The sequence below is a fragment of the Salvelinus fontinalis genome, chromosome 10, assembly GCF_029448725.1.
Source record: "Salvelinus fontinalis isolate EN_2023a chromosome 10, ASM2944872v1, whole genome shotgun sequence".
In the NCBI taxonomy this organism is placed as follows: domain Eukaryota; kingdom Metazoa; phylum Chordata; class Actinopteri; order Salmoniformes; family Salmonidae; genus Salvelinus; species Salvelinus fontinalis.
The window spans coordinates 15,993,465-16,007,351 of NC_074674.1; the positions used below are offsets into that span (position 1 = coordinate 15,993,465).

The 13,887-nt window shown below is 44.0% G+C and overlaps 1 protein-coding gene across 2 annotated transcripts in view; it reads right to left on the bottom strand.

Moving 5' to 3' along the window:
* Positions 1 to 13,887, bottom strand: part of LOC129863697 (electrogenic sodium bicarbonate cotransporter 1-like) — a 74,787-nt gene that overhangs the window by 36,086 nt on the left and 24,814 nt on the right. For both annotated transcript variants that reach the window (XM_055935870.1, XM_055935871.1), the window contains exons 4-6: positions 7,723 to 7,858; positions 3,424 to 3,584; positions 3,042 to 3,224 (exon numbers count right to left, since the gene is read on the bottom strand). In XM_055935870.1, coding sequence (XP_055791845.1) covers positions 3,042 to 3,224; positions 3,424 to 3,584; positions 7,723 to 7,858 — 480 coding nt within the window. The remainder of the gene's footprint in view (positions 1 to 3,041; positions 3,225 to 3,423; positions 3,585 to 7,722; positions 7,859 to 13,887) is intronic.

Here is a 13,887-nt window from a genome sequence, read left to right on the forward strand (position 1 = left end):
AAGCTGGGAACCAGTTAATAATATTATTTTACATTACAGACATTTTTTTCTAGTCCCACAACAAAACGCAACAAAAGCGCCAATGCAAAGCCCTCACTCTGTAAATCATAACTTATTCCAGTGGCTGCCAGCAAGCTGATAATCGTTGCCTGTGTGTGTTTAAGCTACCTGCCTATCCCCACCTCCGAAGAATAGCTACTGTACTTACGTTACAAACTTGATTTAGAAGATAGAGATTTTCTATTAATTCCCTTTTTTTAAGGATACTATAGGCATAGTTATTACATTTCACATTGGATTTAATAACTACAAAAAGGTAAGACGTGTTTTTAACTCTGGTACGGCTCTGCACACACAAGCTTGTTATCTACCTAACAAGCTGCCCAGCGCTTCAAGTCTCCTCAAGTTCAGAACTTTATTTTTTTATTTTGCTAGCCGGAACAGTGGAACAAATCTTTTTAAAATAGTGGTTCTGTTTAGAACGAAACAATAGGAAAATAACTTTGGTTCCAACCCCTGGTTATAATGCATTATAGCCTGACTTACACAGGCAAGCCTTGTGCCATATGTGTTATAACCTGACTTAATAAGGTATCCCATGTGTAATAAATGCATTATAACCTGACTTACTGAGGTATTGCATGCTGGAGCTCCTTTGGACCTCCTCTATCGGTTCCTCAGAGCCAAGCGGGGTTGCATAAGGCACAAATTGGGACTGGGACTGGGGGTGGGAGTGGGGGAAGGGCTGGGGGTGTTCATGGGGACTGCGTGCTTTAGTGCAGACAGAGCATCCAGAGAGAGAGAGAGAGTGCGTAAATGAGTGAAGGAAGGAAAGGGAGACAGGGAAAGGAAAGAAGTGAAAAGAAGAGAAAAGACAAGAACTTATTAGACTTTTCCTACAAAGCCAGTGTAGAGAATGTTAGTCTGCTCAGGAGAATAAAGAGTGCAGTTAGAGGTTAGAGAGAACAAGAACAATCTCACACACTTCAAAGTGCAGTACCGTATTACCGTGAGCGGCTATCAAAGCAGTTAAGGTTTTGATAAATAATTCAATCAGATGCTGTAAAGTCTGAATCCATTTCGGAGATAGTAGTTTTTTGAAGAAAAAAAACACAAGCATCAACACTCAGGGTTACAAGAATCTTGCCAGGCACATTCACATGGTTAATAGTCCAGTCTATTGCCATATACAGCTGAAGTCGGAAGTTAACATACACATACAGGTTGGAGTCATTAAAACTCGTTTTTCAACCACTCCACATATTTCTTGTGAACAAACTATAGATTCGGCAAGTCGGTTAGGACATCTACTTTGTGCATGACACAAGTCATTTTTCCAACAATTGTTTACAGACAGATTATTTCCCTTATAATTCACTGTATCACAATTCCAGTGGGTCAGAAGATTACATACGCTAAGTTGACTGTGCCTATAAACAGCTGGGAAAATTCCAGAAAATGATGTCATGGCTTTAGAAGCTCCTGATAGGCTAATTGACATCATTTGAGCAAATTGGAGGTGTACCTGTGGATGTATTTCAAGGCCTACCTTCAAACTCAGTGCCTCTTTGCTTGACATCATGGGAAAATCAAAAGAAATCAGCCAAGACCTCAGAAAAAAAGCCAAGACCTCCGCAAGCCTGGTTCATCCTTGGGAGCAATTTCCAAATGCCTGAAGGTACCACGTTCATCTGTACAAACAATAGTACGCAAGTATAAACACCATGGGACCACACAGCTGTCATACCGCTCAGGAAGGAGACGCATTCTGTCTCCTAGAGATGAATGTACTTTGGTGCGAAAAGTGCAAACCAATCCCAGAACAACAGCAAAGGACCTTGTGAAGATGCTGGAGGAAACAGGTACAAAAGTATCTATATCCACAGTAAAACGAGTCCTATATCGACATAACCTGAAAGGCCGCTCAGCAAGGAAGAAGCAACTGCTTCAAAACCGCCATAAAAAGCCAAACTACGGTTTTCAACTGAACATGGGGACAAGGATCGTACTATTTGGAGAAATGTCCTCTGGTCTGATGAAACAAAAATAGAACTGTTTGGCCATAATGACCATCATTATGTTTTGAAGACAAAGGGGGAGGCTTGCAAGCCTAAGAACACCAACCCAACCGTGTAGCACTGGGGTGACAGCATCATGTTGTGGGGGTGCTTTGCTGCAGGAGGGACTGATGCACTTCACAAAATAGATGCTATCATGAGGAACGAAAATTATGTGGATATATTGAAGCAACATCTCAAGACATCAGTCAGGAAGTTATAGCTTGGTCGTAAATGGGTCTTCCAAATGGACAATGACCCCAAGCATACTTCCAAAGTTGTGGCAAAATGGCTTAAGGACAACAAATTCAAGGTATTGGAGTGGCCATCACAAAGCCCTGACCTCAATCCTATAGAAATTTTGTGGGCAGAACGGAAAAAGTGTTTGCGAGCAAGGAGGCCTACAAACCTGACTCAGTTACACCAGCTCTGTCAGGAGGAATGGGCCAAAATTCACCCAACTTATTGTGGGAAGCTTGTGGAAGGCTACCCGAAACGTTTGACCCAAGTTAAACAATTTAAAGGCAATGCTACCAAATACTAATTGAGTGTATGTAAACTTCTGACCCACTGGGAATGTGATGAAAGAAATAAAAGCTGAAATTAATCATTCTCTCTACTATTATTCTGACATTTCACATTCTTAAAATAAAATGGTGATCCTAACTGACCTAAGGCAGGGATTTGTTACTAGGATTTAATGTCAGGAATTGTGAAAAGCTGAGTTTAAATGTATTTGGCTAAGGTGTATGTAAACTTCTGACTTCAACTGTATGTACCTATGACATCTTTAATGCAATCAAATGATGGCCCATAATGGTTGATCATACACTACACCATATCCTATAGAATTGATGACAAAGTCCACCAGAGGGAAAAATCTATCATTGTAGATGTGATTGGTAGAACTTATTGGGATAAGGTAGGAAGTAGGAGGTAAGGACAAAACAAATAAAGACTGCAACAAACTGGCATCTGCATTACCATTCTGGTCTTGGTTGGAAAACAGCCTGCTTGCACTGGACACCGTCTTGCCGATGTCGGCAAGAGAGCGCAGGTTGGACTTCTTGGTCTGGTGACGATGTTTCCGTAGCAACGTGTACATGACTTGATCCTTCAGCTCGGCCTTCAGCTGACCAATCTCGATCTGGTTGTCAGTGATCAACTCTGAGAGAGGGAGAGGGGGGGCAGGGAGAGGCAAAAGGGAATGAAGAGCATGTCAATATTGAGGACACTTGGTTTCAAAGAGCACTGTTTTGCAATGTCCCAATTGTAAAAGCACTGTACAGTCAGACACACTGACTGATGATTTTGTGTGTCTGGTGCAGTGAGATGCCGGGGCTTATGGGAAGTGTAGTTGTCTTACCGACCACCTGTGGTAGAGTGGAGGCCTCCAGGTCCAGCAGGATGGTGCCTTTCTCGATACAGTTCTTCAGCTCAAACAGACTGTGAAGGGACAGGGTGGCCACGTGGGGCTTACTCCAACGCTCTCCTCCCTTTTCCACCTTCTCCTCAAACTTTATCCACCTAGAGAGAAATAGATTAAGACAGAGAGAAAGAGAGGGTGAGAGGGTATGGGGTGGGGGGGTTAGAGAGAGACAGACCCAGAAAGAAATAGATACAGAGACAAACAGAAGGAAAGGGAATAACCTTGGTTAAGTTTGATTTTAAAAATCCTTAAATCATCATTACGGAGACGCAGGTTCTGCAAGGTAAGTTACCTCACAATAAAGGTCAGTAGAGGAGGACAATAAAAACATCCCAACAAAGCGTTTCATATCATTTCACAGCCAAAAACAGGTCGAAGACAAAAGGAGACAAGGACAGTTCTTTTTTTTTGTTACAAAACAACCCCTCTATGTCATGCATTCCTCACTGTTCACGGAAAATAGCAGGGGATGCGGGACGACGCAATACAAAAACTGTACATTTCCATACCGAACGTGGTTCTGTCCATTGCCAAGTACAGCGGTTCTTCCTTTAAAAGTTGCGGCGTACCGCAGCACAGTTTGCGGGGTGCCGCAGAATCCTATGGCACGTCATTTAAGTGGCATTTATTGTTGCCAGAATGATGCAATTTACCACAATCTGTCGCCATCTACCACAAACGGTCGCGGCGTAAGCTCCAAAACGTTTAAAGGAAGAAAACCTCTTTAACCGTACACATCAAAGCATCTTAAAATAACCGTCTCTAAACTAAGACAAGGACCACACACACCCTCTCTGGATCCTTGAGAGGGAAAGGTTTATCCCTTTAGAATTCTTCTCATTTCTCCATAACAAAGAGCTATTCACCTGGTCCAGGAGAGGGTGAGGGCATGGGGTTTCCTAGGGGGATAGAGTGTCCCTATGGTCATAACTCATGCTCCACCGAGCCTCATCTAACCTCAGTCCCCCTGCCTCACCTCCATTCAGGCCCCTGGAGGGGAGAGGAGACGGGCCTCCTCAGGGGAGGGAGGGAGGGAGGGAGTGAGGGGACACTCACATCCTAGGGATTTACTTTCCCTCTAATGGGGAGACAGGGATGAGGGAAGGGGAGGGAGAGAGAGGGACAGGTAGCTGGAACCCACAGGGAGTTTGAGGGTGGACTGAAATCTTCTAACGCACACTTCAGACACCGAACATATGGCGAGGCGAACGGAATAGAAATTAAGAGTGGGCTGGCATGGTTGAGAGCTTTGCTTGACATACTGATTGGTTTCATACAACCGTTGCAGACTTCCTCTTTGGATTTGTGTCAAATTCAGGCATAACACCGACTTCTTGTTTTAAAGAAACCATAAAGTTTATTGCACTAAAAATACAAATAAAGATTCACACACCTGTGCAGTGCTGAAGTTGACGTTTGAAACTGTGAATATGATTGGTTTAATGTGTCCCAGTTAATGTAACGTGTCTTCAGATTTCATAACTCCCTTTTACTAAGGAATCAGGAAGAGTCTCCTCATCCCTAAAATAAACCATGAGATCTGTTAGAGATAGCGATATTAGGCCTACTGTGCAACGTAGACATTCAATTTGTACGCTGATGTATTGCCCATCGGTTATGAATGTTTCAACCGCTGTGTTGAGAAGTCATGTTTTTACCGTCTTTCCTGGCTTCAAAGAACACCAAAAACTACTCTAACCATGAGCCTTAGCCTCACCTGAAAAGCTGAGACCATGACTGTGCTTCCGTTGTGGGTGTGGTAGAAAGCAACCTTTATTTGCATGCAATTATCATATATTAATACGCATGACCATTTCTCCCGACAGTGGAAGAACGGCTCTGGCTCGCTGCATGAAACAGAGGCGGGCTTCACCTGCACCGCACCAACAGAGCGGCAGAGGCTGCCGAACTATCGTCAAAGGTCCGACGAGGCGCACTTTTTCAGACGGCACTCTACCCCCGCTCTTCCAAAGAGTGGCATTTTTCGTTTCTGTTCGGAGTGGTGATAGAGCAGTGTTTGAACTAGGGCTAAGACACTCAAGGCACTCTCAATTCAAGTATTACAGCAGGGGCTTATTGGAGGTTTTAAGTGAATGGGTGAAGGAGCACGTATCTTTCAGTATGTGTGTACATGTCTCTGTCAGTGAGTGGTAAGGTGAGAAAGAAAGGGAGGAAACAGAGAGAGAAAGAGAGAGAGAGGGTGGGGGCAAGAGAGAGAGAGAGGGGGAGAGAGGGGGGAGCGAGAGAATGATAGGGTGTGAGTATCAGTGTGTGGGTGTATGATAATAGATAGGCCTGCTACTGAAACTCAGAGGTGTATTGATATGTATGAAGCAGATATTTGTTTCCCTAAAGAGAATGTCCATTGTCTTCCACCTGCAATGCTGTTACTGTCTCCCTCCGTCCGTCTGTCACTTTGAGTCAACCAGGAACTCACTGCTGCTAGTAAAAACAACTGACGTATTTGGCTATTTCATTACTGTTCCTGTGTCCTAAATGGCACTCTATTCCCTATTTAGTGCACTACTTTTGACCAGGGCCCTTAGGGTCAAAACTTTATATGCATTAAGCGTATCAGAGTACTGATACTGATGTTGGATCAGATCCGTTTAATCTTAAATCATCTACATATGTAGGAACTAGCCAGCAGCATACCACCCTGCATACCACTGCTGGCTTGCTTCTGAAGCTAAGTAGGGTTGGTCCTGGTCAGTTCCTGGATGGGAGACCAGATGCTGCTGGAAGTGGTGTTGGAGGGCCAGTAGGAGGCACTCTTTCCTCTGGTCTAAAAAATATCCCAATGCCCCAGGGCAGTGATTGGGGACACTGCCCTGTGTAGGGTGCTGTCTTTCAGATGGGATGTTAAATGGGTGTCCTGACTCTCTGAGGTCATTAAAGATCCCATGGCACTTATTGTAAGAGTAGGGGTGTTAACCCAGGTGTCCTGGCTAAATTCCCAGTCTGGCCCTCAAACCATCATGGTCACCTAATTAATAATCCCCAGTTCACAATTGGCTCATTCATTCCCTGTAACTATTCCCCAGGTTGTTGCTGTAAATGAGAATGTGTTCTCAGTCAACTTACCTGGTAAAATAAAAAAAGTAAGTTTGCTACAGCAGGAAAAGAATCCTGCAGCAATGTGAATTAATGGACATTTTGTAGGGGTTTCCATTTTCCATTAGGGCAAATCAAGTCTGAAATGTCAAAGTGGAAATGACCAACTTTAGAAGCCTTTTTAAAACTCAAATACACTACAAGTTTGCATTTCCTGCTTTGCAGGGAAATTTACAGCAACAAAAGAGTGATCAAATTGAAATCCTACATCTGTAAAAGGCATAATGTATCCTAAATCAACACTCTGAAGCGCTGTCAGAAAGCCACCTGTCCAGAAAGAAAATCACATGGTAGGTAACTGAGGTTGTGTTCTGGGTTCACTCAGGGGACAGTGCAGTGTTGTTCATCCAGATAAGAGTGGGCAAGGAGTTCACTGAAGGACACACTATTCTCCTATGCAGGAATTCATGTTAGTAATGGGGGGGGGGGGTATACCGTTACATATCGCAATATTATTTTGGACGATAATGTATTGATACTTTGACTCCAAGTATCAATATTTTTTTAAATATAATACAAAAATATATAATAATTTGTTGGGTAGCATTAGCTCTAGTCGGCTGTACCTGCACTAAAACAATTGTTCTTCCTATAGCTTGTTCTCCATCTTCAATAGTGAGCCAACATGTTTTCAGCACTTTTATTTTCATGACTGATGAAAACTAATTCTCGTGCTCTCTCTGCAGCAGACATACACTGAGTGTACAAAACGTTAAGAACACCTTCCTAACATTGAGTTGGGCACGTCAAATTGCAACACAGGCACAGTATCGAATTGCACCTAAATATCATGATAATATCGTATCGTGAGGTCCCTGACAATTCCCAGCCCTAATTAATGTACGCACATGAACACTCCCCTACATCTATACACACACCCGCTACTGCAATATACCACAACTGGGTTTGTGTTGGTGACAAGGGGGTAACGTTACTAAGCCTTGATGGACTAAGGGAGTTAAACGTGTAAAGCCATGACATTTGAACTGACGCACATGAGTGACTTGAGTGATTTACTGACCAACTGACCAAGTCTCCAACTAAAGGAAAGAGCCAGTGGGTGTGTGTGTGTGTGGGGGGGTACGGTACACTATATATGCATGTGTATAGATGACCGCTCACCTGGCTGTCTCCTTCCACTCCATCTCCTGTCCGTCGACGGCCAGCAGTTCGTCCAACTCAGTGAAGAGCTGAGGGGGCGGGGGGCCGTCATCCTCCTCACCCAGGATGAACCTGATCCTCTCTGCTGCTGCGGAGACTGGAAGGGGATGGGGAGGAAAAGAGAGAGAGAGAGAGAGGGAGCGGAGAGAGAGAGAGGGAGCGGAGAGAGAGAGAGCGGAGAGAAAGGGAGAGCGGAGAGAGAGAGCGAAGAGAGAGAGAGAGCGGAGAGAGAGAGAGCGAAGAGAGAGAGAGAGCGGAGAGAGAGAGAGCGGAGAGAGAGAGAGCGGAGAGAGAGAGAGGGAGCGGAGAGAGAGAGAGCGAGGGAGAGCGAGAGAGAGAGGGCAGGTGGAGAGAGAAAGAGAGGGAGCAAAGAGAAGAGAAAGATCACATGAGGGTCTGAGGCTCAGTGGTTAAAGCAACAACAAAAAAATCTCATGACTGAAATTTAAGCCAATCTTAGCTCGAGGGCCATATTGAGATTTTGAAATCGAGGGCCGCACAGATTGTTTTATGACCGATTCATTTGTCACAATCAATTCGCGGGCAAGAAAAAGGGCAGTTATTCGATAATACTGTACAAAGGTCCATTTTCATTTCTACATACTTTATCTACAGTAGTTTTAGACGTTCAAGTGTGTCCTGGAGTGTTTTCTTTCACCCAAAATAATCAATCATTCTTACTCAAACCTCTCATGTCATCCATATGACGGAAACCTGTCGCCGTGACGGATAACTTTAACCCCTCGTCTGAGGTAGACCTGTGCCAGTAATATTACTGATCACTACTATTGGCGGGCATGTTGTAGTGTGCTCACTGGCAGCTCCCATCTGTACGTCATCACATTTTAACTCATTATATAAAGACAGGAATTCAGCCAGAAATAAAATACCAGTAACAACATGTGCATGGCCAGTAAATAAATGTGACGGTAAATACATGTGTATGCTTATCTCACTCTACTCTGATCTCCCTACTTCCTAGGAGCAGTGCTTCCAGAATGAGACATACTCACTAAGCCAGAGCTGATGGAATGCGTAGCGTAAGGGAAGACAATCACACACCTGTGTGCATATGCGTTTCAGGAAATGACTTCCTTCTCAGAAAAGGGGTTACGTCTACTTGACACCAGGTGTGTGTGTGTGTGTGTGTGTGTGTGTGTGTGTGTGTGTGTGTGTGTGTGTGTGTGTGTGTGTGTGTGTGTGTGTGTGTGTGTGTGTGTGTGTGTGTGTGTGTATGTGACTAATGAGTCATATCACTTCTAATCCCTCATGGACAGACTATCTGTTTACGCATAGTTTTGGGTTAACTGGGAATTATGTTTCTTAAGAAAGACCGTAAAAATGCAACACAGATAACTCGGTGTATACACAGAGAGGCGTAGCTTCAGAGAGCGTTTGTTTTTGTTTGTTTTTTTTAAAGTTAGAGAAGCCGATAAGCTGACACCCGGAGAGTCAGTTCGTCACAAGTAGATTTGCGAGAATAGATAGAGTTGTATTGACGCTTGCTATCACTTCTATGGATAGGAGAGGGAAAGGTTGCGCCACTCGCGTAGAGTCGATGTTCACAAAGAGGATGTGGAAGATGCCAATCACCAGGCTATTTCTGAAGGAACAGAGTTCCCTACGGAAGCCATTAATAAGCTCCAAAGACTAACTGACTTACTGACACCTGAGGAACACTCTCACACGCCAGAGAGGGCTTAAAGGGTTAATCTGCAGTTGCAACATCCATTTTTGGGGGACTGATTAACGAATGATATGTTCCCATTGATAAATGCCCCCGTCAGCTAAGTTCAACTGCCGCACACCATTCGAACCCAAAATAGAAGCTTGTTCAACGCCAATGTTTAGAAATAAAGTGAATGTCACCAAACACTGTATAGCCTCAAAACACAGTTAAAACTATCATTTTGATATCGTAGATGCTCAGTCCTTGCATCTCTAGCCCTCTAGCCCTCATGAATTTGAGAGTGTTTACATTTCTCCAATCACATCCCTCAGCTTTTTACCGAAACAGGGGTGGGGATGCCTCGGTGTTATTGTTTCAACTTCGGATTGCCCCTTTAAGAGTTGCTTTATATAGTTCACAAAATAATTGGGAAATAATTAGCTGTGGAAAAGTTTTTTTTTTTAAAGTAAGCTTTTAATCCATGGCTAATCACTTTCTGCTCTATAAATACAGTTTTCCGCTGTTATAGTTCATTATATTGATTTCATTTCGAGGACAACTTTGTCCTGTTCCATTCCGAGATGCACATATACAAAGTCATACTGCATAACTGCTCAACATAAACAAAGAGGGAATACATCACACAGTGTAAATAAATATCGCATGATCCAGACAAGACAAGGGGCATCCAGAGTTATATTTTCAGTCTTGTATATGGTACACCAGAATGTTAGGACTCCCTGACATATAAAATACAGACATAAGGGATATTTTCACTAGACTCGAGCATATCAGCTACCCTAAACACACACACACACACGCGCACACACACACACACACACACACACACACACACACACACACACACACACACACACACACACACACACACACACACACACACACACACACACACACACACACACACACACACACACACACACACACACACACACACACACACACACACACACACACACACACACACACACACACACACACACACACACACACACACACACACACACACACACAGGGCCTTAAGGCAACATTTTGTCCCTCTGATGTCTGCAGCGTGTCTGTGTGTGTGTGTGTGTGTGTGTGTGTGTGTGTGTGTGTGTGTGTGTGTGTGTGTGTGTGTGTGTGTGTGTGTGTGTGTGTGTGTGTGTGTGTGGGTACAGGCATGCTAGTGCGCATACGTGTGAGTGTGTATGTGTGTGTGTGTGTGTGTGTGTGTGTGTGTGTGTGTGTGTGTGTGTGTGTGTGTGTGTGTGTGTGTGTGTGTGTGTGTGTGTGTGTGTGTGTGTGTGGGTACAGGCATGCTAGTGTGCATACGTGTGTGTGTGTGTGTGTGTGTGTGTGTGTGTGTGTGTGTGTGTGTGTGTGTGTGTGTGTGTGTGTGTGTGTGTGTGTGTGCGTGTGCGTGCGTGTGCGTGTGCGTGTGTGTGTGTGTGTGTGTGTGTGTGTACATGCGTGCTAACGCGCATACGCGTGTGTGTCCTTCGGTCTTACAGTCTGTCTGACTTTTAGGGCCTGACTCTTACAATGGAGTGTTTGTTAACGCCGTACAGAACCCCATGCCATTCACCTCCTCAATCTACCAACTGGTGTTATCAATAAAAAACGGGCCTTTGTTGCTGTTGCACACAACTCTCAGGTGGACGGCTTCACACTGTTTGCCAAAATCAACAGGATTAAGGGGAATTAGCCAGAGGGCAAAACAGAGTTTGGAAAATCCTCAAAGTTAAAATGTTTGTGCTGTAGACTTGTAGGGTAGGTGTCTGCGTGTGTTGTGGTGGCACGTTACCCGTACTAAGTTTGTGTGGCGGGAACCTGGTTACTGGGATGTATCGCTCAAAACCTCTCCCTTTTCCCGGGATAAATACATGTGTGAAACCGGTCGAATATAATAAATGATTTAGATGAGCAGGATGGCGTGAAATGGAACTGTTCAAGTATATGTGATGTCTAAAATCTGGCTTCTCTACGTCCTCTGCATGATGAATCAACGCTCAGGGTGGGGACAGACCCATCTCAGTACGGAGCGCAGTTCACTATGCATGTAGACCGATCATCTCGTGGTGGTAACTTTATTTCTTGTGACGGGTAGGCTTACATTTGCTGTGGCGTAGTGTATGCTACAGTAATATAAAGACCGAATGCACGTCTAATTTACCCATCTCCATCTGGCTTTCGGAGGTCACCTTGTTTTTTAAACCGTATCGTTCCTGTATCGTATCGGAGCCCATGTATCAAGATACGTATCGAATCGTCTCGAAAGGGAAAGATGCACATCCCTAGTGGCTAACCAGGGTTGGTGACATGACCACACCCTTCTCGAGATCCTGCTATAGACCAACAACAGGACCAGGTGAAGGACATGTGTCAATGATATAATCCTCTTCAGTGTACTAACACTTGGCGTAAGTGGCAATAGCTAAGTTCATCGTCAATACAGTGTGTCAGAGTATTTATGGTTCGGGGGGGGGGACCCCACGGTTCAAGACCGTGTGATGGTATTCCCTCTAGTTACCCTCTCAGTCAACCACAAAGAGCTGTTTACAGCAACATTTCGCAGACAGACAGAGAGGGTGGTTTATGGAAAAGTGTATACTACAGGTAGTGTCAGACAGACAGGCAGACAGAGAGGGGATTATGGTAAAGTACACACTACAGGTACTGGCTGTCTGGCTGGCTGGGTGCCTTGTCACAGCTAAAAGAGTCCCCCATCCCTGAGTCCACCTGGTTCTGTTCCAATGCATCCCAAGCAGAGATAAGAACTCCATAAACAGCCGCTAATGCTTTGTTTTTATTTGTGTGCATGGCTCTGTGTGGATCATACACATAGAAATGTTACAGGGCAAATTAAGGACAGACACCGGCTGAGATATAAGATACCATGGACCACACATTTCAACCAAGAGTATCTCTATGGATCAGTGGAGGCTGGCGGGAGGAACCCTAACCTAACCCTAACCTTAGCAAGCAGTTGCTTTTCAGCAGACAGTTTGTTGACGTTATGACCATCTGTGGAGCATCTACAGACGGAAAATCCGAACTATCCACATTAAGTGTGACCGTGCATTCTGTCCGTCAAAGTTATACAAGACCATAACTCCGTGATCTCCGTCTACCTCCGCGTGGCTTCCCTTTCAAGTGTGTGTACTGACGGTCACGTCCGTGGAGTCAGCAGGATCTTTCAACCGGATCTCAACTCCATCAGTGACCCGAACAGAGGAGAATTCATCTCCTTCCGTCCCCTCTCTTCCTCTTTTCAACCACCAACTAGACATACTGCTACTGCCGCTTGATCGCTGTGTTTCTGCAGCGTGATATTCTCTTTACTGCTGTTAGGCCATCCACTTGGAGCCCCGAAGTAATAAAAACAACATTAAGGGCTATCAACACGCCGGATTAAAGCGGTTAACCCACTGGGCCATCAATTGAAAATAAGAATTTGTAACTAACTGACTTGCCGAGTTAAATAAAGATAAAAAAAAAGAAGTATTACTCATTATTTCAAAGGTTAACTGCACAGTCAAGAGAAACTCAGAATGTGTGAAAGTTGCTTGTGGTGGTTTGGATTATTATGGTTTTGACACGTCTCTATTTGACGGGACACCAAATGAGTTATCACAGACAGAAGGTATGGCACGAGTCTATCATGAGCTTCTGTGTTAGTCAGATTTAGGACAAGCATCTCTGCCCATTTTTTCTCTGGTTTAAGCCTGCAGTATAGAAATAGAATTCTTAGCATAAAAACAACTCCACTTGGATTTATTTGGTTGAGTGGTCTAGTGTGAACCAACAGCTAAAAGTAACATATCCGTGAATACTGATGTAGTGAGGTTTGGTTAACAACGATGTGTTACTAGGCAATACTAGGCCAGGGGAATTAGGTAATAGTTTCTCAGTCAGTGATGCTGTCGATGAACAGTTTTCTAATGTCAACATACTGTACAGTATCCCAAGGCTGACAAACTGAGCGATCTACCAAATCTTTCGAATTAAATGGTTATCAGGATATTCATGAGTGAAACGGTTGGTTGATTATTCCCTATAGTTGTATTCACTGCTTAATTACAGTATATTGGCTTGACTTGTTTACACTCATTTTATTGGTTGTGATGGGTTCTGATTTCTTAACCTTTGAAATAATGACAAATCCTTCTTTTTTTTAACCTTTATTTAACTCGGCAAGTCAGTTAATTACAAATTCTTGTTTTCAATTGACAACCCAGTGGGTTAGCTGCCTTGTTCAGGGGAAGAACGACAGATTTTTACCTTGTCAGCTCGGGGATTTGATCTTGCAACCTTTCGGTTACTAGTCCAACGCTCTAACCACTAGGCTACCTGCCGCCCTACTTATTCATTTCACTGAGGGAGAGATGGTAATATATAACGTTATTGTTAGCCATTAGGGATCCTATGGGAGGAGAAGAGAAACAGTCTGGTAC